Raw genomic sequence first — 26,181 nt, 5'->3', positions numbered from 1 at the left:
TCGGTGTGAGCGTGGTCCTTTTCCTAGTCAGCCGCTTCAGTCCCTACGAGTGGCACGCAGATGACTGCGAGGAAGGAGCAGAGCAGAACCCTAACCAACCCTCCTCCTCGTCCGCTCAACCGGGTCAGGGCCAGCAGAACCAGAACCAGCAGAGTCAGGAGCAGACCAACGAGTTTGGCATCTTCAACAGTCTCTGGTTCTCACTGGGAGCTTTCATGCAGCAGGGCTGTGATATTTCCCCCAGGTGAGATGCCACTTTGTTTTTGTTCAGGGTTTTTGCAACTGGTTTTGCTTCAGGGTTTCATGTTGGACATAAAGTGGTGACTCAACAATCATGAACAAAAATTGTCTGCAAAATTGAAAACATTTATTTAGATTCTAAACTTTGATGGGTTCATGCGCAAAACTATGGAAGGTCGTTTCCACCACTGAATAAAAAATGTAAAAGGTAATGGCTTTTATTTTATCTCACAATTCTGACTTTTTTATCTCTGAACTGTGAGATTTAAATTCACAATTGGGAGTTATAAAGTCACAATTGTGAGATATAAACTCACATTTCAGAGAAAAACTGTATGAATTGTGGGATATGAACTTGCAATTCTGACTTTTTTTCACAAAATTGCATATGAAATCACACTTGAGAGTTAAAAGTCAGAATTGCAAGATAAAAACTCACAATTCTGAATTTTTCTCGCAAATGCAAATTTGTATCTCACAATTCTGACTTTAGAATTTCCACTTGCGAATTTACATCTCAGTTCACTTATGGTTTAAATGAAACATTTACATCTCAATTCTCATAAAAAGTTGCATTTAACATTTTTATTTTTTATTCACTGATGGAAATGGACTTCCATGCAAATCAGTTTGTGCTCATTGCAAATTAATTTCTATTCAGTGTTATTTGGGTTGTATTTATTTATTTGTTTATTTTTACTTTGCCAAGGGTTCTTCATGGCCAGTTTGATGGGCATAACATGCAATCTGTCCATGTTGGCATTCATTTAATTTGACTTTTACCAAGTGACGGATGAATTTGCAGCAAAATACAATAAAGTTTGATTGGGCACACAGCATTTGACACCAGCAGAACAAGACATGGGAAGTATGTTACTTTAATTTGTTTATGAGCAGTTTATTTTTCTAGCTTACTCTGCTAAACCATTGCATGGTTAGTTTCATTTTATTACTGATCGATTTCAGTTTTGAATGATGCAACAGTTCACAGCAATCCTGTAGATTCTCATGCTGAATATGTTCAAATGTTTCTTAAATGTTTGGGGTGTAGTTATTTCTCAGCGGTGCTGTTGTGTGGCTCTTGGCAGATTACTGAGTGGTGTTTGTAGTTCAGTAATTTGTGGTACATGGCAGTATTTCTGAAGATCAGATAGAGCTGCACATCCACTTGGACTGGACACAAACCTAATGCCACAGTACTGGCTAATGAGAGGAAGGCAGCAGCTCTTTGAAAGGCAGATTAAAGTGCTGTGAATGCTACATCTGAGCCTTTTACTCAGAGATGAAGTGTCTCTCTCTACGCAGTTGCTGGACTCTCAAAGGTCTCCAATTAAAATCCTAATTAATAGGGGGTGAAGCTGGCAACATGAGGTCAATGGCTGTGGGTTTTAATGGCACAGGGAGAAACAGTGCAGTAGGTCTCAGAGAGAAATGTCAGCGGCTGTGTTCAGGCACCAGACAGCTTTCACACCTGTAGGCAACACATTTAAGTCTAGTTGATGCCTAAAGCTAATATTACAGATGGATATACTAGATTCCAGGTTATGCAATATAATTAAATGTCTATCTGATATGTTAGCCTCTTTTAAAAATAAAGTTATAAATGTGTGGTCGTGGTTGATATATGTCTGTTTTATTACTTATTGAGTGACTTTTATTCAAGGTATATGTAACTTTCTCTGTCATCATTCTCCTCTGAGAATCATAAGCTGTTCTAAATGGTAGGCAACTCAATTAAGCTTTCTAATTTCTTCTACTTTCAGACTAAATTAATCTATTGTATTGAATATTGAATCCTAGAATGCATTGCAACAAGCTCAGCCAATGGGGAGACTTGGGAGAAGCAGTTATTATAAATGAAAGCATATCATTCATTATTGAAAATTACCTACAGTATAGAAACTGTTCAGTGCAGTTGAAAATTAATTTTCAAGATTATGCATATCACTGTTAGTTTAGGAACAGGCAAATGCTAAATTCTGTTTGAATTGCTTGAGTCTGCTGTGCGCTTTATGTGAGGAGTCTGACATAAAGCAATTCACTTTTTAGGAAGGTCATTGTGATTTGGAACAGAGCTCATATGATGTTTTTTCCAGGTTTGCCTGTGAATGTCATTCCATCAACAAAGCAATAATTGCACCCTTCCTTTTTTGGAGGGGACAATTACTACTATAAGCATAATTACAAATGGGTATGTTGGCAGGGAGTCATTAAGAATCTGAGCTGTGATGAGTAAATCATGAGTTCAGTTTCACAGGTAACATCTTTCACACCTTTTAGCGTAGGTTTATGTTCAGCAGTGCCTGCAGTTGTATATCATCATGCACTTTGCTTACCATATGTACTAATTTTTTGCTGTTAATATTATTATTATGTCATTCCTGCCTTTAGTTGATACCTGATTTGACTACAAGAATGAGAGCAAAAGCAGTGTGTTAATTAATCTTTATAAATTGTTAAATCCTAATGCTGTTAAATTGACTGTCCTACAGAAGCTAGTTTGTGCTGGCTTAATGGTAGGATGTCCACAGCATCATGCTGTCACTTTGGTTACCAGTGTGATATGAACAAATTATACTTTTGCAGAACCACAATAGTATTGCAAGCCTCCTTCCTCTGTAGTTGTTCTGTTATGATCATTATATTCATGTTTTTGAAATAATTATATTATTCTAAGGCTTCATCAATTAACATTGTGAAACTGAAATATTATTACAATTTAAAATAGCTGTTTTCTTTTTTAATATATTTTAATATAATTCCTTTTTATCATTTTTTAACAGTGTAAAAGTGTTTACTGTCACTCCTGATCAATTTAATGCATCTTTGCTATATATTTAAAATATAAATGCTATATATGAGATATATATATATATATATATATATAGAGAGAGAGAGAGAGAGAGAGAGAGAGAGAGAGAGAGAGAGAAATAATACTTTTATTTAGCAAGGATGTATTAAATGCATTTAGATAGCATTAAGCATGGGAAATAACACGGGAAGTAGCACGGGTATGTTTTTAGAAATAGCCAAAAATACATTGTAATTATAATTTTTGATTAGTAATATACATTGATAAGAAATTCATCTGGAGAGCTTTAAAGACAATTTACTCAATATTTTGATTCTTTGGACCCTTCCAGATGCATAAATAGCCATATCTCGGCCAAATATTGTCATTTCATAACACACCATACATCAATGAGAAGCATATTCATTCAGCTTTCAGATGATGTATACATCTCAGTTTCATAAAATTAACTGTTATGACAGATGTTTTTGTGGTCCAGGTTTATATATACATTTATATCAATCTCAATTGCCACCACAAGGCTAGCTCTTTCTCATCAGTTAAATACAATCATGTAAAGTACTTTGCTTTGTTGGTATGGAAAATGACCTTAACCTGTACTGATTCACAGTGATAAATCTTATCTGTCTGAAAATCTTATTAAAATCTTACTAAATCTTATTATTCTGTCATCCAGCATTTCAGAACCTACAGCCAGGGTATGTCTCTGTGAGCTCCTGTATGAATTGATTGTTCTGTCTCAGCAGTGGTGTTGAAATGTCAGCGGTGTGAGGGAGAGCAGCACGCTGCTTTCCTGTGGATGTCTCCTGTGATGGGGCGCAGAGAGGCTTCAGAGGATCTTAATTAGACCGTGTCATTTCTCCCTGTCATTTCTTGCCGTGACTCAGACTCTGCCGAGTGCAATCGACAATGTTGTAGTGATTATACCTTCTCTCTCCGTGTCACTGAAGTTCTATAAACAAGTAAGGACAGGATGTGGATGGTGTCTGCATTGCGGGTGAACATGTTTCGCCATCTTGAACACGTCACCTCAGACGCTGCTTTATGAGTAGCCATGCGTGACTGGATATTCACGATTCTGTTTGTGTGATGACATTTAATTAGTAATGAGAGGAGAGAGTGGATGATGGAGCGACTGCAGCAGCAGCATTAACAACTTCCATTATGCTTCTTTAATCACGGGTTATCAGAGCTTCTTCTCTCTGTGATCATCTGCATTTGAATTTACACACTTAGTCCTTCTGTCTAATGAACGCTGATAGTTTGAATTGTTAGTGGTCTGGCCGCACGAGCATCAGACTATGGTTTGCCCCTTCATGTGCTATTTATTCTTCGGAAGAAAAAAATCCCTGTTCAAATGTCAGACCTGTCACTCAAACCTCCCCATCAGGCATAATTTATGCAAGCCACTCAAGATAATGTTTATCTCTTCAGACACAGGTGCCCACAATCTCATATCTTACTGTTACATTGTCCTTCCCTTCTCTTCTCTTCTCTTCTCTTCTCTTCTCTTCTCTTCTCTTCTCTTCTCTTCTCTTCTCTTCTCTTCTCTTCTCTTCTCTTCTCGCACTCAACAGAAAAGTAAGCATGGGCTGCTACGTGCATGGTTTGGCATGGCAGAATGCAAGCACTGATTATTTTCACTAAAAAGATGCGTCTCAGTTCATCACAATCTCATAAAGCTATGTTATAACTTTAGTATATGCACAATGAATCTTCCATAATGTCTACACTTCATGTGTTATAATGAGAGGAATTGAGCATGCAAATTCCTGGACTGCACGAGAACTTTTGAGCAGTGAGTGGATTCTAACTTAAACACCTTTGATTGGCCATCGTGTTCCTGAATTCAACAGATATGCCTGTGATTGTCTACATTGCTCAATGCGGCAAACACATGTTATGAATAGAAACTGCCTATACTTGTGCATGTTAATCATTTCTATCTTAAATTAGTTGTAATAAAAAATCATTTAATTATCCTGTATCCCGCACACACACACGAGTCTCTACGCATTCGCCCATCTAGTGTTGTCCCACGCCGCACTCTGCTGCGTTGGGTCCCGAGATAGTCCCGCAGGATTGTTGGTCTCTACATGGAAGGAGCCTATTAAATTGTTATGATAGAGGCTCTCAACTCTGAACATAACTTGTTTTTCAATATATACTATTAAATAATTTCTATAAAAATTGTAAGTTGGAAACAGCCGCCCACAGTAGCAAATAGCTTTGGTTTTATATTTCATTTGATTACATTAATATTTAAGTTGAGATTTACCGAAAATATTTTAACTATTACTATGTAAAAGGAATACTGCTGTAAAAAAACAGCTTATTTTGTTTAGAGTGTTTGCAACCAAATTTTATTGCACTTTTGTCCATATAGCAGTACTTTTAAAATAAAAGTGGGCAATACACTACTTTTGAATTCAATATTGAATTTTGTGCATAACAAAATATATATATATATATATATATATATATATATATATATATATATATATATATGCTCAACCAAAGGATTATTAGGAATACCTGTTCAATTTCTCATAAATGCAATTATCTAATCAACCAATCACATGGCAGCTGCTTCAATGCATTTAGGGGTGTGGTCCTGGTCAAGACAATCTCCTGAACTCCAAACTGAATGTCAGAATGGGAAAGAAAGGTGATTTAAGCAATTTTGAGCGTGGCATGGTTGCTGGTGACAGACGGGCCGGTCTGAGTATTTCACAGTCTGCTCATTTACTGGGATTTTCATGCACAGCCACTTGTAGGGTTTACAAAGAATGGTGTGAAAAGGGAAAAACATCCAGTATGCGGCAGTCCTGTGTTGGCGAAAATGCCTTGTTGATGCTAGAGGTCAGAGGAGAATGGGCCAACTGATTCAAGCTGATAGAAGAGCAACTTTGACTGAAATAACCACTCGTTACAACCGAGGTATGCAGCAAAGCATTTGTGAAGCCACAACATGCACAACCTTTAGGCGGATGGGCTACAACAGCAGAAGACCCCACCGGGTACCACTCATCTCCACTACAAATAGGAAAAAGAGGCTACAATTTGCACGAGCTCACCAAAATTGGACAGTTGAAGACTGGAAAAATGTTGCCTGGTCTGATGAGTCTCTGATGATTTCTGTTGAGACATTCAGATGGTAGAGTCAGAATTTGGCGTAAACAGAATGAGAACATGGATCCATCATGCCTTGTTACCACTGTGCAGGCTGGTGGTGGTGATGTAATGGTGTGGGGGATGTTTTCTTGGCACACTTTAGGCCCCTTATTGCCAATTGGGCATCGTTTAAATGCCACGGCCTACCTGAGCATTGTTTCTGACCATGTCCATCCCTTTATGACCACCATGTACCCATCCTCTGATGGCTACTTCCAGCAGGATAATGCACCATGTCACAAAGCTTGAATAATTTCAAATTGGTTTCTTGAACATGACGATGAGTTCACTGTACTAAAATAGCCCCACAGTCACCAGATCTCAACCCAATAAAGCATCTTTGGGATGTGGTGGAATGGGAGCTTCGTGCCCTGCATGTGCATCCCACAAAGATCCATCAACTGCAAGATGCTATCCTATCAATATGGGCCAACATTTCTAAAGAATGCTTTCAGCACCTTGTTGAATCAATGCCACGTAGATTTAAGGCAGTTCCGAAGGCGAAAGGGGGTCAAACGCAGTATTAGTATGGTGTTCCTAATAATCCTTGGTTTTAGATGAGTGTATATATATATATATATATATATATATATATATATATATATATATATATATATATATATATATATATATATATATATATATATATATATATATAAATATATATAAATATATATACATAAACACACACACACAATAATATGGGGGTATATACATAGATATATAATATTTATGTAATATGTGACCCTTTACCACAAAAATAAGTAGTAAAAATATTTTTTTACTAATATTGTAAAACATTATTACAGTTTAAAATAAAAATATGTATATTATTAAATATACAATAAAATGTAATTTATTCCTGTGATGCAAAGATGAACTTTTAGCAGTCAAATGTCTTTCTGTTATTCTGTATTGCGTTGGTGCTTATTTATATTACATTTACTTTATTATACGTTTTGAAAACAGCTGTGCAGCTTAATATTTTCATGAAATTTTTAGGATTCCTTTATGAATATGTTCAAAAGAACATATATTTGAGAGCATTTATTTTAAATAGAAACATCCTGTAACAATGTGGCACAGGAACTACAGTATGATTGATTGATGATTTTCAAAAACTTGTTATGAAAGTTAAGTTTTAAGATTCACAAATGTACATTTTTCTAAATCTGCCTAGTGACTTCATGATTCATTGATTCTGGCAGGAATCCCCCGCAACTCCCAGAAAGAAATGACATGCTTTCAGTCCCAGAGCATTGTGTCATTCTTGGTTTTCTCCTCTGAGCTCTGCTGTACTTCCGTCACTTGGCTCTTTTTGTTCATCTATGTTCCAGAAGCGCACAGCAGGTCGGTTCAGGTGATCTGTACTAAGAACAAGTACAGATCTAGCTGTTGAGTGGTTGATGGATCCTGTTACACTGTTGATGGCTCTCACAGGACAAGGATCTATTCCATACCTCCCAGCACCCTGCCCACAATGGCAGATCAAACGTCATTTTGTGTCATTACACCAACACACACACCCGCACTCTAGTGGCCCACAGCACACCTGCTACAGTGATTACATTTGTACAGGGTAAAAATATTGTTCTACTCATCATTTTCAGAGGGTGTTTGTGCATTTCTTTGCTCACTTGACACATCTACCTTTGTGTATGACTAAGTGACCCTTAGTAATACTGAGAATAACAAAAATGAAGTGACTGGGAATTTCTACAAATCATGTGAAGCAGTGGCGTAGCCTAAAAATAGATGCAGAATTATTTTTTACAGTCTCAATATATATATATATATATATATATTTTTTTTTTTTTTTACTAAACTTGGGCTATTGTTGTTTACTTAGAAAATATATATTTTTTAAATCAACCCTTTCATGCGTAAGTTACAAATATTTTAACTGCCCCTTTGTTTCCATGGCGACGCGTCATGATTGTCACGTGACAAACCGCAGCCACTAACAGATGTATCGGTATTCATTTTATTTTGTTTTTCATTTTTTATTAAAATATATTCACAAACTTGCTTACCATGTCAACTATCTGATATTCCGATTCTTCGTTTAAAAACCTTTATTAGTTATCTTGATCTATAACGAGTCCTGTCAGCCGGATTTAACGTACAGAACTTGAATTCCCCAGTTTCTCCCGAAATACATGAAAGTATGTGGCTGTTGAGCTGGACGAAGAATAGAGTAAACTTTATTGTTCTGCTATGTGTGTCTGATATATGAATTAAACACGTCGGCAAATTACATTTGAATAGATAGTTTTTGCTGCTTCCATAGACATCAGTGTGTATTTTACAAACTATCAATGTATTGTTTTACTAGTGATTATGTATATTTAAATGTATGAAACCTAAAATAAACATTATGTGGTTGAAAACACTGCATATTAATTGTGATATATGACAAGCGCTGAGCGAATCTGGCAGTTTTGTGACGCCACTGAACATTCTAAATCATACTCTTAGAGGCACAGAAATAAGAATTCAATATATGGTGCAATAATGCTAAAAATGTAATATACATTTTAAATTATTTTCGTTAAAAAAATATCTGCCGACATTCGGACTGCCAATCACTCAGCAAACAGCAGCTGACTGTGACCCCATATGCTCCCCAGAGATCGTTGCCGCATATAAACCTTACTGTCTATGTCTAATAATTTTGCACAGTAATCTGACAATAAATGTGGCACACCCAGATTTTCATATGCACACCCAGAGTCTCTTTTCTGGCTACACTAATGATGTGAATATCAAGATACAGGTGTTGGTTTTCCTGCTGGGCATCACTGCCTGACGCACCTCCTCCGGTGCCTTTTGAACTTGTGTGTCATGGCACCTCACTGAACACTTTTGTGAGCATGAGCGGGTCGTCAGCTGGGGACCACCACTCATCGACGTTTCGCTCCTTTAACCCCAGTACGTCTCGTGGTGGCGGAGCGATGGCAGAGTTTATGATGTTTATTGTTTCTTCAGCTTGTGCTTAAAAAATTTTGTAATTTTTTTTTTTCTTTTTTTCTTTTTTTTAAGGAATCTTTAATGCTCACCAAGGTTACATTTATTTTTAATTCAATAAAAAATACAGAAAAAGTAATAATATTGTGTACGACAAAAAAAAAAAAAAAAAATAGATCTTCTGTCCTATCCTTCTCTCTCTTTCCCCTTACACACACACACGGGGGCGGAGCCACTTTCCACATCCAATTCGAACAATTCGAACATCCTATAACAGTTCGCAACACAAAAATGAATAAAGTGCTATGTTAACATTAAGCACATTGTTTTCTACAACACAACAACATTTTGAAAATGCTACAATACATATAATATTGTATTTTACAGGTTTTTTTTAATTGCGTTGGCGTTCCCAAGCAATAGGTACATTTTTAAAACTCTTATTACTAATGTCACAACAGATCATCAAAAGTGCACTTTTTCAAACATTTCAGCATATTTTTAATTGTGTTAGTACAGATACACGCAATCACAATATATACTTTTCACTACACAAAAGTGTTTCATCTATATAAATGTTTCATTCACAGTAACTGCCTTTCATAAAGCTTTTAATATCAAACTTTTCACTTGCATGACTTCTCATTATGTTTAATACATTGGTCTATTATTTAATCTAACTCATCTTTTGGTGCACTTATAGCTAGAGATTCAATAGATATAGTTTCTATAGAACGTGGTTACAAATTAGGCATAACCAAATCCAATGAATTATTTTTACACTAGTGATTTATCTAAGATGGTAACCATTATTTTGTGTGTGTGTGTGTGTGTGTGTGTGTGTGTGTGTGCTCTTGTTTTTGTGACATATCAGGACACAACTCTGTATAATGACATGGGTATGACAGGTATTACAAGGAGAGGGTGACTTATGAGGACATAACCCATGTCCCCATTTTTCAAAATGCTTATAAATCATACAGAATGAGTTTTTTTATATAAGTAAAAAGTTTCCCATGAGGGTTAGGGTTAGGTGTAGGGTTGGTGTAGGGCCATAGAATATACAGTTTGTACAGTATAAAAACCATTACGCCTTTACACAAAAACAGATGTGTGTGTGTGTGTGTGTGTGTGTGTGTGTGTGTGTGTGTGTGTGTGTGTGTGCACCTACTTACTGTAACCATATTTTGAGGACAAATGAATACCCAAAAGTAAGCAAAACTTGACAAAATCACCTAAAACCTCCCTTTGAGAACGTCTTCATTTGTAAAACCATGTGTTTTGCTATTTGTGAACATATAGCAAAACATAAGGGAGAAGAACTGATCAGAGATTGATTAGAGATGTATCAGAAGGGAGACAGATGGCATCAAATACAGCATTTTACATTACATTATGCCATTTGATACTGTACAGTATAAACATTACCATGACTTCACATTACTATAACTCACCCTTCATTTGAAAAGTTCAGCTAGAGTATAGATTCAGTCATATGGCACAGTGAGGACATTTCCTGCATTGATAATAAACTTCTAGCACATCTAAAAAATTTAGTAATGAATTGTAAGATACTCTACTCATTAAAAAAATCAGAGGTAATGAATTATGCACATTAAAATCCATTGTGACAACAATTATATTTGTTTGGCAATGCAGATTGCAGTTTAATCGTTGTAATATTCATGCTACTATGGTGCTTTGTTTGCGTGATGTTTCATTTAAATTCTTAAAATTATTCTGTCAATATACATTTCTTTCCTTCTTTAAATGTGTTGTATTCAAAGATCTATAAAGACAGAATGAAAAGATACTGTCAGACATGCTTTTTGGGGGAAGATAAAAGTTTGATGAGGTCTGTTTTCTAATGCGTTGTGCAACAGGCCTCCTGAAGAGAGAGAATGAACATAAGAACATGAGCAGCAACAGTTTTCTTTTTAATTATCTTCAGTGAAGCAGTCTCTGGAGGACTCCACTTAGACTTTGTTTTGCAGTTCTCTCTGTGTTTCCTCTGAGGAGTTGCATCGCTTATTAGTTATTTAGAGAAACTGCCTGAGTCAGTGTCCAGTGTTCTGCATATTTACCTAAGCGCTCATGATCTTCCTCACATCAGCTCATTTATTTCCAATGAAACAACCTGTGCTATTATCTTGTTTCAGATAATGAAATAACAGAAATTATATGAAGACATGCCCAAAATGCATAGCTTTATTAAAGATTCTACTTTCCCTTATGAACTTGTATTTTCCATAAAGCATTAACCTAACACAATGGTTGATCCTGCACTCTTATTTATCAAATAACATACAAAAGAATGCATTATATAATTTTTTAAAGGGATAGTGCACCCAATTTGTTTTTCTACATTGTGTTGTGCAGTGAAAAGAAAGTCCAACAGGATTATACAACATGAGTAAATTATAACAAAACAATTTGGGGGTAAACTATCCTTTTAAATATTTGTACCAGACAGTACATTGTAATACCTATTTATAATTACACACATGAAATTTGGTGATTGCTGTTTTTTGATTAAGTACTCTTTGAAGAAATACTTTAAGAGCATACATTTTATATATTTATTTACAGACTTTGATTTTTCTACATTTTGTTTTGTTTTTTTACAAACAAATGTCTTTACCATCAATTTAGATCAAGATACCTCAGAATTTGATATTGAATTGTAAGATATTGTACTCCTGAAATGATTCAGTGAAATCTTTTCCCCCACATTATATCCATTTTGACAGTTATTTTTGTTTGTCAATGGAGATTGATTTTTAAAGTCTACATGTCGTTTTGTATATACTTAAAAACCTTTTTATTTACAGGCTTACATTTTTCAATATTAGTTAACATGAACTAGTGGTTAACAACTTCTTATTAATTCTAATTACTTGTATTAGCTAAGATTAACGAAGGTTAACATATATGTATATAAAAATAAAATAAAAAAGTTAGTAAATGTGGAAATGAATATTAAAGGGATACTCTACCGCAAAATGAAAATTTTCTCATTAATCACTTACCCCCATGATATTCCATATCATACTTTTTTCTCCGCTACATTTATATCAAGGTCCTCAAGTAAAAAGTCGTTAAATGCAGCAGTTTTTCCAGTGTGTACATTTTCATATATATATATATATATATATATATATATATATATATATATATATATATATATATATATATATATACTGCTTATAGTTTATGTTAACTAATGCACTGATTAATTTTAACAAATGAGAGCTTATTTTAAAGTGTTACCGACATGTAGGATATACAGTATTGTCATCTCCTTTACATCCTTGGCAGTAAAAGAGCATTTCTGTGTGGGACTTTGGTAGAGACAGTTCAAAGTTTACAATGACAGATATTTAATTCAATGACAGAGACAGATGAAAAGAGCAGACAAACAGTGGGCTTCTGCGTGCTGCACAGACGCATGCTGGCCGTAGACGAGGTTCAGTCAGTTCAGTGTCGACTGAAAGCTGCTCGGTGACAAAACCCATCTCAGCTGCGTGTTTGGAGAGAAGAGAGTGCTGCCATGGCAACGCTGAAAGACATGGGTGTTTCCTCTGGAGTGGCACAGCTCACAGTTTGAGAGCAATGCTGAGTGACTACCACCATCCGTGTGTGTGTGTGTGTGTGTGTGAGGCAGCTTTAGCCTACATTATAGGGACCAAATGTCCTGAGAAGAATAACAAACCTGATGTTACCTACAGTGAAACAGCCAGTGGAGGAACTTTGCTTAATAAACATACAAAGTACAGAAAATGTAAAAGATGAAAATGTATGAGGGATAGATTTTGATGATGTAGACAAGTCAATGAAATGTATGCTATGCATTTAAACCTGTTTTATGTGCTCTATTAGTGAGTGTAAAGTCACAAGGACACATGGCTTTCTTTACAGATTGGTTGCTCTGATTTATCAGTGGGTGATTTGTGTTTTATAGATGAATACGTGTCTAATGCTGGTGTGTGTGTGTGTGTGTGTGTGTGTGTGTTTTGTTGCAGAGGAAGTCGATATCTGTGCCACCTTCAGTATTGAGTTATCTTGAACAGGGCAGTGCAGAAGATTATGGCTATAATTTATATAACATGAGAAGGTAGCTTCATCTCAGAAATGGATTTCTTAAGACGCTTACTGTACACATCCGTCTAAATACGAGACTCTGAGTCAAGCTTGTTTTAAAAAGATCTGTGAGATTTATGAAATTAAAAGTGCGCAAATAAACCACAGCAGTTTCATACAGAGTCACATACACCTGCTTGAGAAATGAGCATATTATACAGACATTAGGGAAATCTCTCACAGTTTTTCTCTCGTTTAATTGCAGTCGTTTGCTGTCAACGCCATTTGCATAATCGTCTCATTCCATACATGCAGAGCGTAAATACTGACCTCGTGAGGAAGAAGAGGTAGCGGTGTTGATTTAAACATGGAGAGAATTTGACATGTGACAAGGAATGAGATCAGTGTGTCAGTTTCACACTGCTCAAAAGGTGCCTGGCAAAAGCTGTCAAACAACATTAGAGCTGTGAGCTCCAGTTCCCTCCACCAGCTTTGAATTTCTGGTGCCTCAGCCTCTTGTGCACATTGTGCCTGTGGTATATTTTCAGAGTTTGACTTGGGGGGTTTTCATAGGCCACTGATGTTTTGCATGGGTTTAGGAATGATCTGAAACCTGGGAGGGAGACATCAACATTATTAGCTTGGCTCCTGAATATTAATTAAGTGATAAATTGATTTGCCTAAAATGCAAATACTTTAAGTGGGAATAGGCTATATGAGGATTACCATGCATTAATTGTGTTTTCATTCATTCTGCTGATACAGCCGATTGAGCGTAAAGCCTTTATTTATTTTTTTGCTTTGTGGCCGAGCAACGCTTTTTAAATATATGATTGTTGCTTATATAAATGTGCTTATGTAAATCAAGAGATATTATGTAAAAAAAATAGATGTTAAAATTTTATAAAAAAATACATTCAAATATGAATATATAAAAATATATGAATTTTATTTCTAATATGTTGATCATCATATCGTATAATTTATAGCATTTATCATGATTCTAAATTACCTTTTTTATATTTTCAGTTTAATTTTCATTTTGTTTTAAGGTTTAGTAATTGTATGCGTTCTTCATTTTTGGTTTCTATCTTATTAAATATTTCAATTTAGCTTTAATTTTTTTCAGTTTTAGTAAATTTAGTGCCTCAGCTTTAACTTATTTTCTTTTATTTGCAAAAGCTAAATTTCTACTGTTTACATTTTTTAAGTTTAAGTTCATATCCAGTAAAATAGTTAATCAATTTTCTTTTAGATATTAAATCATTTATTTTATTTCATTGTTTGTCAGCGTAATGTAAGTGTAAGATGGCACGTTTACTGTGTGCAACATTCTTCAGTGTTTCAATTACCAAGCACTTATTAAATCACAATATGGAGACTACTGAAATGTACATTATTTAGTATTGAATCATCCATTTCATTTTCTCAGATAAATGTACTTAAGTATGCGTTCGCATCTGATTATCTTGTTATTTGGCTGTGGTAAATATGGCATGCTGTATTTGTCAGAATATGTATCGTGTATTTAAGGGTAATTAGCTGATATGAATTATGAGACTGAATAAATAGCAGACACAACACATCAGCATCTTCATTAGACCATTTTAGCACTAACTCAACACAATTCAACAGGTCCTGTCATGAATCATTTTTACGGTGTAGCCTGGTCACACTGAATATTGATTTACCAGCGTCATTACATTATAATACTGCTGTATACTAAACCATTCAGAAAATAAATTTCCCATCTTACACTAGGTGCTTACATATCTTTCTGTACACAGCTATATTTGTAAACACAATGAAAATGAAAAATAGTCTCAGCTTTATGAATCAATCTCAATAGGCCTGGTGACTATCCAGGTCACCCCCTATCAAGGTGGATTCACCATGTACACAGTTAACCCTGGTCTTTACTCCAGCAGAGAGAGAAGATTATGCCGCTAGGCTGCCAGGAACTCAGGGGAGAGCGGCCCTGGTTTTGTTTAAGCCTTCTAGGCCTGCAGGTAGACCTTCTAGAACTCCCTCAGAGATGTTAAACTGATCGCATATGCCTGCCTGAGCTTCATTCAGGTCATGTGATCAGAGCCCAACCTCAAAGGTCTGGTTTAAAAAAATATCCTTGTTGCATGGCGTTCTGGATTCAGGATTTGACCAGGGGTGAAATTGTTCTTTTTTTTAACCCTTGTGAAATTTGAGTTTGTGACCAGCGGTATCTCAGTCCAGCCCTTGAAGGATTAAATCAAATATATTCGTTATGCTCTTTCTATTAAATACACATTTATTCGCTCTTTTGACATTCACTGCACATTCGCAGGGTTGACAGCTTCTTGCCTTTTCATATTTCTGTTTGTTGCCATCTCGTCAGCCTTTCATCTCGCCGGGTTCCGCCTCCCTCCCAGCTTAAATGATTAAACCGTGCGTTTGTTTTTGTTTACGTGTTTTTATCTGAGAAGCTTTTCCTGTTCCACCACACACATCGAACAACTACTTTCCCTGAAACCTTTTACACACACCGTTTCTTGTTGTACGCTGCTTAGACTCACTTGAGCAAGAGAGGGATTCCTTGGGGATCCTTGGGGATTTGGGCAAATCAGTTTTTTTTGTTTTTGTTTTTTCACTTTTTTTCATTGTTATCGGTTGAAGTACAATTACAGTGGTGGGTGAGTGCTCTCATCACCATGAATCCCTAGCAATTAATATACATATTCATTTCACATACTGGCAACTTTCTAAAAGTGAGATTAATGCACTGCTGGTAAGTCGCATTGCCTTATCTCGTTTCAGCACATTTCACTAAGAGTTTATAGCTGAGTGGAGACAGAGCAGTGTATCAAACAGACTAGACCTCTGACCACTGTAAGCATCAACGTGTGCATGAAGAAGCTACCAGAGTTTGTAATACAGTTAGAATGTAGAAAATGTTCAGTGCTCCTCGGAATGAGATTAGATTTTTTGAATGAATACACCTGATAAACTAATAATGGATCTCCAATTGAGCTTGTGATTTCCATTAGTTTCTCTGAATTGTTTTAGCAAAACAGATACAAAATATTCAGCTCTTCTTGAATAAAATCCTTGCTAATAAACTTATAATTATATTCCGATTATGGCTGATAACTGATAAATGGCTGAAATGGCTGATTTCTGAAGGAAAGTGACTGTGAAGACTGGAGTAATGGCTGATAAAAATTCAGCACAGGAATACATTTTAAATTGTAATAGTATTTCAAAATATTGCTATTTTACTGTAGTTTTGATCAAATAAATTCAGATTTTCAAATATTGTCCCAAACCCAAACTTTTGAACTGTAGTGCAAATTAAAAAATAAAAATAAAATATTTTTGTTAAATGCTTTATAAGTGAATTTAGACATTATAGTATTATATGTATTCTACAGAATAATGGATATACATTTCAACATTTCATTTTGCACCGTGGAGCTATTGTTGTATCTGAAATCTGTATAATTCTAAATAAATAAATATGTTTTCTATTGATGTATTGATTGTTAGGATAGGACAGTACTACTTGAACATTTAAAAAAATATGGACGCTGAGGGTGCAAAAAAATCTCAATATTGAGAAAGTCGCCTTTAAAGTTGTCCAAATTAAGTTTTAGCAACGCATATTACGAATTAAAAATTAGGTTTTTATATATTTATGATAGGATATTTACAAAATATATTCATGGAACCTATGTTTTACTTAATATCCTAATGATTATTGGCATAAAAGCAAAATTGATACTTTTGAGCCATACAATGTATTGTTGGCTATTGCTACAAATATACCTGTGCTACTTATGACTGGTTTTGTGGTCCTGGCTCACATATTTGAAAACCAAGAGTGTGTTTTGTTCTATAGAATTTTCTTTAAAATCAATACTACTTGGCTTAATAATATGCATATGTTATATGTGTACACAAGTTTACTTATTGAAGCAACAATATATGTATTTCATTGTGTTTCCACAGGTCTCTCTCTGGCCGTATCGTGGGTGGTGTGTGGTGGTTCTTTACTCTGATCATCATCTCCTCATACACAGCCAACCTAGCTGCTTTTCTCACAGTAGAGAGGATGGTGTCACCCATCGAGAGTGCAGAGGATCTGGCCAAACAGACTGAGATTGCTTACGGGACTCTAGATGCCGGCTCCACCAAAGAGTTCTTCAGGGTAAAAGAAGACATGAAGTGTTAAACTTAAAAAAAAGCATATTTGTAAATGTATAATATTTCACTCTCTTTCCTCATTTAGAGGTCAAAGATTGCAGTCTTTGAGAAGATGTGGTCTTATATGAAGTCTGCCGACCCCTCAGTGTTTGTGAAAACCACAGATGAAGGAGTTATACGGGTGAGGAAATCCAAAGGGAAGTATGCATACCTGCTGGAGTCCACCATGAACGAGTACATCGAGCAGCGCAAACCCTGTGACACTATGAAGGTCGGAGGAAACTTGGACTCCAAAGGCTACGGCATCGCCACCCCCAAAGGATCCCCTCTCAGGTAAAGCCAGCTGTCCACTCTATGCTAACTGTATGGATTTAACCATTGCCAAACTAACTTCTAAAGGTCATTCAGTTGTGGTAGAGGCTGGATACAGTACTAAAGGTGTTATGGGGTAATATCCATTTTCATACTGCATTTTGGTAAACTTGTAAGCCAGTTCTTTGTACTAGGTTATGAAGGACACAGCAGACTAATGCAATCTGGCATACTTTACTGAATCTGTAAAGCATTACTCTATCACTGCAGTCCTGCCATCTAAATCAGCTCTTTAAAATGCCAAGTGTGCTTGAGTACACTGCATAGTCTATATGTGCTCTTCTCCATCATTTGATGAATTTATGCTGACACGATTGCAGGCAAATGTTGCTGAGTGTTGCAAACAAGACACATTCTATAATAAGCTTAATTCTCATGGAAAAACAATGCATTTGTGCTGAGAATGACTCGTTGCGTAGCGCCAAATTTAACACCTGGATTACAGGTGGTTTATTGATAAGATGCAGGCTTTTGGCAAAGTGATGTGGCTGTTCAGTGAACTTGCCTTCTTTCTCGTTTTTGAAGGATTTTTTATTGGCTATACGTGACATCATTAAATAAGCCATCCTTTGAACCAAGGGCAAGGGTGGAAGTACTGTACTATGCAGCCTCTGCTATAACAGAACATACTTGTGTGTGGAGCTGTTCAAAATCCCTCCTGTACCTCATGTTGCTTGAAGGGGTTTTCAGCACACTCCACCAGAAGTGCTGGCATAAGAAACAGGAAAATGATGCGCCCTCTTCAGAAGCTCTTTAGGAAACACGTGTGTTCGGCGTCTTTTCATTAAACTGTAGTTCCGCTCAACAGAGCCAATTGAGACGGCGACAAGCTCTTTGAAGCTTTAGGTTCACTGAATGCTAATTTCACTTTCTCTCCTCCTTCATTATGAATTGCAAAAGCTTTCTTCTCACAGACTGACTTGCGCATGAGAGAAATTGGGCAATCAGTTGTTATTCTTATGCAAGCCACTTCTGAAGATGAATGTCGACATTAACACGTTTCTTTTATATTCTCTGCAATATAAGGTGAACGGTTGTTATTTTAGTTGTTTGCCACCATCATTAACGTCACATTTATTGTGCTTGAACATACACATCTGACTAATACGCCATGGCCCACATGATCTTACATTCATTGCAGTGCAAAAAGCCTCACAAGGGCAATTTGGAGTTGTTGAAATAACCTCAATAACTCCATCTCTCTCTAATAAGATAAGCTCCTTGGGGAAACGACCTCATAGCAATTGTACAGTCATTTTTTGGGTCACCTTATAGCGAAGCGAACAGGGGGAGAGCGTGGATGGAGTGGGAGAGAGACATCGGATACAAGATGTAAATGAATGACTTCCATCTTGCCACCTAGGGCAGGACTCAAATTAAATTCAATACTAGCTAGCTATTACTGTGACAGCAAGAGTGAAAGAGGCTTGGAAATGAATTCATGAATGTGTTTCTCTCGCTGGTGAGTTACCAGCTGTGCAGTGTATATCTAATTTTGAGAGAGAGCGACTCCCATACTGACACGTGTTTACATGTACCGGTATATGCTATATGGGCATCTGCTGTGTGACTTCATCACGTGGAAGCAAAGGGGAGAATTTGATCTCTCTGTCAAAATTGGTAGACACTGAGATTCTTATGTGTACATCTAGACTGAGTAATGATTTGCTGGACTAACCATGTGCTGCAGTTGTCAAAATGTACCATAATGCTCCCACTATTTTCACCAAAAAATTTTACACTGTCAATTAACTATTATTTACAGATATCTGGCACAGATTAAATATTGTTAGGTGTAAAAACACTTTTTTGAAAAATACATTGATTTCTACATTATTTCATTGAGATTTTAAGATTTTGAGATGAAGATATCAAAAAAAAAAATTCTGACAAAAAATGTTCAACTTTTTAAAATGTAGTTAAATTGATAATAAAAAAATAAAAAAAATAAAATGAAAAATAATTTTTAAATGCAACATTTAAATTACATTTTAAAGCATCTTCTTGGTCAATGTAAAATCTCGGGTAACAGGACAAAAAAATGGATGTGAGATCTGTGCATGAGCCATTACAATGTTAATGTAGCTTTAATAACACTGATCAGAGCCTTTAATAGAGATCTTTTTACACCTCACTATCCGATGTGTTACGGTCTGCTAGCCTCATAATGCTTTAATACACAAATTCTTAACTAAGATGAAGTTAATTAATCTTTTGAACTTGCTTTACTTTTTACTTCACTTTGGGCCCTATTATACACCTGGTGCAATGCGGCACAAGTGTTTTTGCTACTTTCAGCCTGACGCAGTTCTCATTTTCCCATCCTGCGCAGCGTTGTGTAAATAGCAAATGCATTTGCGCCCATTTGTGCGCTCATGATTGTGCTGGTCTAAAAAAGATGTGTGTTCAGGTGCACTGTGGCGTGTTGCTATTTTGAGAAACTGAAAATAGACTGCACCATAGACCTGATCTAAACTCTAAAGGTCAATGGCACAATATTTTTTTTTTATTTAAAGAGCATGTTAATAGAAAATGCACCTCTGGGTGGGTCCACAATGCACGTTCACTTTGCTTATTACACACAGGGACGCACAGCAGCACATACACATGCCTAATATTAACAAATTAAGGATTACAGTGTAAAACAATATTTTTGTGTAGGCTACATAAATATTAAAATGTCATACATGTAATAATGGATAGTCTTTGCATGTATCAGAATTAGAATAGGGACAACCCTTTTAGACTACGCACTGGGAGCGCCTACCATTTTTCCCGTCATTATACTAGCGGATTCGGAAATGCCCTGAATGCACCTGCACCATGCACTTCAGCTGTTCTCAATTCCAGTCCTCACAACCCTCTGCTCTGCACATTTGTTATGTCTCTCTTTGTTAACACACCTGATTCAGATAATCAGCCCATTAGAAGTGAGCTCCGTGCATGAACTGTGTTGCGACTGACATGGTCCCTACACAGTGTTCATTGCTCCCTACTCCCTGAGCTGGGGAAATCTTATGAAGTTTACTTCACTTCGGAACATTCAGTCATGGATTTGTGCTGCGCAATGTCTTCACACACAGTGAAGTGTGATATCATATACCTCTGTAAATAAATACAATTTAAATTCACATCTCGCACACTTCAATGCACTTTGAATGGAACATATACGTTCCTGTGATGTACACCTCGCAGGGCACTTAACGTTGGAATAGACCAAATGTCTGAAGTGATAAGAGAGACATACAAAATGTGCAGAGCAGGGGGTGTAGGGACTGGGATTGAGAACCGCTGCTTTAGATTGTTAAAATAGGGCCATTTGTGTTTTATGGGTTAATTAACTGACTGAAGAAATAATCAGTTGTTTTGGTGCATTTCGACAGCTGTTCCACATTTTCCCTGTCTTATCTCCAACTGATACCTTAAATTGGTTTGTTTTGCAGTCAAGATGCGACAGCCCTAAAGACTGATGTGTGTGGCCTTTTATCTCTATCCATCTGTGCCCATTCTCTGAGTTTAGTCTATAAAATCATCTCACCCAAAGCACTGCCACCTCCTGAAGCAAATGCTCATCAAACTGAATGTAGCTGTTTGTTCCTCATTCCTGAGACACTCTCTGACTTCTTTCTGTCTGGTACTTCTGGGATTAGAAAGAATTCCTGGGTTTTATCAAGCCAGACAATCACTTTCCTACACATACAGAGCTGCACACGACATTTGCTCGCGGCGCAGATTGGCCAGTCGGTTATATGGGTCGTGAGGAGATGTACGTTTGTGAACTGTATGGGGTGTTCAAGACCTGAGGATGAAAAGAGATGAAGAGATAGACACATATACACATATCAGTCACGTAGGGAACAGGGAATAAAAAAAATGTTTAAATCATCTGCTGTCATGTTGGTCAAGTAATGGTATTGCTTCTTTAAAGCTTAGACAACCTTAGTATAATGTTCATGCTGCTCCTTTCAAAACTATGTAAATGCTGACCAAGCTCCAAAAATGACAAAAAAAACTGAATCCATGAGACGTGCATCTAATGAATTATTCATGCAAGAATGTTGTGCTAGTTTACTGCAACGATGGTGATGTGAACTTGACATACTTATGAAAATCCAGCATTTAGTTGATCCTGATAAACTTGTTGTCACAATTTTAAACACAGCTGCTTCCTTCTAGTTTTGAGAGCTGTAGTTCAAACCATTTGCACAAATGAGATTTTATGACAAAGCACAACTTCTGAAGGCTTGGAATATAGTATGGACTACTGTTTGTATTTCGACAGTCCTTGGTCACCATTTGCTTCCATTATGTCCGTGAACATTCTGCCCAACATATCCTTCTGTATTTGACGAATCACGAAAGTGTGAGTTTTTATCTCTTTAAGAATGAATCTAATGTCTCCAGGCCAAAAGTGGACACTAAACACTAAGGACTTTTTTCTCTCCTCTTATCTAAAGAAGTCTTGTTCCTGGCTTTATAAAACCTGTCTTTCACAAAGGCATTGGCACTAACAAAAGCATTGTTTTCCATTAATACACATGTTAACATACTTTATATACAGACTCAGAGCAAAACCACTGCAAATGCTATGTATTTAACATTCCAACCTACATAGAGCAGTGGCTGTTGTGTTCAAACCTGAGTCTGTTCTCCCATCACGCTGTCTCTGAAATGGTTTATCTGGGCTGACACTGACCAAAATATTATTTCGTTATCGTTTCAAGAAACCCAGTAAACCTGGCAGTGTTAAAACTGAATGAACAAGGCCTGTTGGACAAATTGAAAAACAAATGGTGGTACGACAAGGGAGAGTGTGGCAGCGGAGGAGGTGATTCCAAGGTCAGCCCCAATGTGACAAACCCAGCGGGTAAAACCACCACTACCATGGGGGGTAACCAGCAACTCACGCCGACCAAACACTCTAGACCTAAGCAATCAGGCCTAAACTGAGCTTACTACTAGCACATCTTGGCTGATTAATAAATACAAAGTACTTTTTTAACAAATTATGGCATATCATAGCAACGGGTCAATAATAGCTGACCACGTTCACGTTATTCCAAGCAGAGTGTTTGCGGTCTGCTGGTTACCCAAAGTGATATAATAATACACATCTTGCAGCAGGGAGCAAGGAAGCATCGCTAGATGGAGTATTAACCCATATCACTTTTACAATGAACTAACATGTTTCTGATATGTGTTCAGTCAATTAAAAAAAGAAAAAGAAACAGAACAGTTGAGTTGATATTGATGGGTATGTGTTTAATGTGTACTGAATAACATAAAATAACATAGATAATGTTATTTATGTTATTTTCCTGGTTGAAGAATCCCAGTTAACCTAGCGGTGTTGAAACTCAGTGAGCAAGCCGTCTTAGACAAACTGAAAAACAAATGGTGGTACGATAAGGGGGAGTGTGGAAGCAAGGACTCCGGAAGAAAGGTCAGTTCACATATTTGGTCCTGCTCTGTTCCCTTCAGTTTAGCCCTCTCAGTACCCTTCCAGAACGTTCAGTTAGGAATCTGGACATTGGCGGCTCTTACTCTCTCTCCAGGGTTGTATTCTATAATTTGGGAAGCAAGAGGACACATATTGGTAGTAGAGACTGCATTTTTGCTTTATTCAAATTTTATTAAATTTTGTGTGAAAACATGTTATGCTGATTTGGTGCTAAAGAAACAAAATATCAATTTTGAAAAAAGATATGCTGCTTCGTATTTATTTTATTTTTGTATATTATTTATTTTAAAAAGCTTTAACAACTTTTTCCAACAATAAATCAAAATTTAAATATATAAAATATAATAAACATAATAATAATATCAGACAGACACATAGATAGACTCTGATACATTTGTGGTCTGTACATATATTATGACTATAAAAAAACAAGATTCTTTGAAGAATAGAAAGTTTAAAAAAAAGTCTGTTCAAAATAGAAATCTTTTGTACCATTATAAAAGTCACTTTTATGATAAATTGAATGCATCATTGCTGTAAAAATGTATCAGTTGAAGAGGTAATATATTAGTATACTGTTCAGAACATTTCCAACCATTATTTTGTACCGTCATAAATTACAAACTTTAGGTGTATGTTTATAATAGATTTAGACATTTTGGCAGCATGGTTAAATATGGTTGTTGTTGTTTTTTGTTTTGTTTGGTTTATTTCCATTTACCATTTGCATATATATATATATATATATATATATATATATATATATACACACACACACCTCAAATCTGAAACATTTTATATTATTAATTCAAGTGTAAATAATAGTATGTCTAGCTGTAGGAGCTGTGAAGAGAAAGGCCATTATTATAGACAAGATTACTCACTGTATAATACACTCACTTTGTTTAAAATAGCCTGGTGGTCTGAATGGAGCTCTGGAGAGAGACTGGTCATGTTGCTCTGATCATCTGTAAGAGTCAAGCCTCCCTTGTGGTCCTCAGCCTCTGTGTTCTCCCTCCTGTGTGCCCTTGGAGTGTGCATGTATTTGGATGCAAACCCAGTGGACAGCTGTCTGTGCTGTCATAGGCCCCGGCCGATACACACCCCCACGCACCAAACCCACCCGCATGGCACACACAGTCTTACATGCCTTTCTTAGAGAACCAGTTCCACACCAAAACTATTATTATATCACCTTCGATTAATTAACCTAATATTAATGACCTGGGCTGCATGGGCGCCAACCACTAATATCGTCATTTGCAGCTATGATATTGTATGTGATCGTTTTGTAGATTGTACAGTAAATTAGTGAAGATTCTAATTAGCAGGTTGAATGAGTGAAAAATTTGTTGAAGATGAACACAGACTGGCTGTGTTAGTGCATGAGTGCATGTTCGTAATTGTAAATTAAATGTAACAAAATTAAAATTTCATGTTCCTAATTTTAAATTACATTTTACGGTATAAATTTCAAATGACAATTTGTGCAATAATTTACCTAGAGTAATTACCAGTCATTTTTATGTTATTATATTAACATTTATATAATTGTATGTACAAGTTAATATTCTAATAGCATTTGGTATTAATGTTGAATGATATTATAAGTATTTAATACTAGTATTTATTATGACAGTTATATTAGTTGCATAAGTTAACATAATTAGATATTTCATAATTAATATTTCTTTATAAATAACATATAAGCAAAAATGCAAGTTCAGGAGTCCAAAAAAAAAAAAAAAGAATGTGTTAGCAAAACAGAAAATAAACATTTATATTCATCAATATTCATGATATTTTATACTCAGAGGAGCAGGAACATTTTAAGTAAATGATTATAGCACTACATTTGGTGCCACGGTGTTTTTTGCACTTTATTCAAGATAGTTATCTTTTTAGCATTTTAGCTTTTATATGTTTAGACGTTTGGATGAATGCTTAAATGTGTATTTGTAATGTATAGGCATGCTTCTATTGTCTTTGTCCCTGTGAATTTGTTAGTTTTATCCAGTAATTCTCATCTAAGACTTTTTTCCTTCTCCTGTAGGACAAGACCAGTGCTCTTAGCCTCAGCAATGTGGCTGGGGTTTTCTACATTTTGATCGGCGGTCTGGGTCTGGCCATGCTGGTGGCCCTGGTGGAGTTCTGCTACAAGTCCAGAACAGAGTCCCACAGAATGAAGGTGTCCGCGCGGGCCGCTCAGGCCTTTCACTGCACCGCCTTAGACAGCAGCTACACTGAGCTGCAGAGTTACGGCCTGTACGGTGCCGACACTGTTAAGATATAAAGCACTCTGGGGTAGGAACCTTGAGTACTGCGGAGAACTAGGCCACATCCTGCCCACGTAGCAGCCTGACCTGCCCCCCATCTAACAATCGCCAGATTCAAAGCTTCTGCTGCCCACTTTCAATATCATCCGTTTCTCCACACCTCTTCTTTTTCTGTCTCTTACACTTCTATTTTAATAGTAGGGCTGTCAAAAATGTAAATTAATACAGCATTAATTATAAAATAATGTAAATATTTTAATATGATTATTTAATAATGCTAATAATGCTAAAATGTCCCAAAATGTAATATATAATAAAATTTAATAGACAATATTTGTTTTAATATTCATTGGTAATTAAATTAATATATTACAAATATTTTTTTATTATAATTTTTTTATTTATTGATTGTTAGTGTATGCAAACATGCAGACTACATCTTGACAGCCCTATTCAATACTCCTAATTTAATCTCTCATTATTTCTTTCTCTCCCTTTATTTCCCGTTGTCCGCTAGCCGCTCTGTCCATAGACTAGAGCTTTGTTTATACACATCGTGTCTCTGTTCATTCATGAAACAGAGCAAGTGTTCCCCGGAGACACTGCAGGTCTCTGTTTTCCAC

General features: G+C 36.1%; 1 protein-coding gene across 4 annotated transcripts in view; it reads left to right on the top strand.

The window, feature by feature from the left end:
* Positions 1 to 26,181, top strand: part of LOC127971786 (glutamate receptor 1-like) — a 75,671-nt gene that overhangs the window by 45,348 nt on the left and 4,142 nt on the right. Inside the window, exons 11-16 of one of the 4 annotated variants that reach the window (XR_008156921.1) lie at positions 1 to 244; positions 17,255 to 17,453; positions 17,535 to 17,782; positions 22,546 to 22,660; positions 23,150 to 23,264; positions 25,336 to 25,353. The exon at positions 1 to 244 is cut by the window's left edge and continues 190 nt beyond it. Coding sequence is in view for 2 of the 4 variants with exons in the window: in XM_052575012.1 (XP_052430972.1) it covers positions 1 to 244; positions 17,255 to 17,453; positions 17,535 to 17,782; positions 23,150 to 23,264; positions 25,336 to 25,470 (941 nt within the window). In the remaining 2 variants the exon portion in view is untranslated. Of the gene's footprint in view, positions 245 to 17,254; positions 17,454 to 17,534; positions 17,783 to 22,545; positions 22,689 to 23,149; positions 23,265 to 25,335; positions 25,471 to 26,181 lie in introns of those variants that run through there. The other 3 variants (XR_008156920.1, XM_052575012.1, XM_052575011.1) reach the window with 3 other exon arrangements.

Source organism: Carassius gibelio, chromosome B14, assembly GCF_023724105.1.
Source record: "Carassius gibelio isolate Cgi1373 ecotype wild population from Czech Republic chromosome B14, carGib1.2-hapl.c, whole genome shotgun sequence".
Lineage (NCBI taxonomy): Eukaryota > Metazoa > Chordata > Actinopteri > Cypriniformes > Cyprinidae > Carassius > Carassius gibelio.
Note: the sequence above shows the minus strand (reverse complement) of the source record. Positions and strands in the feature narration are given on the sequence as shown.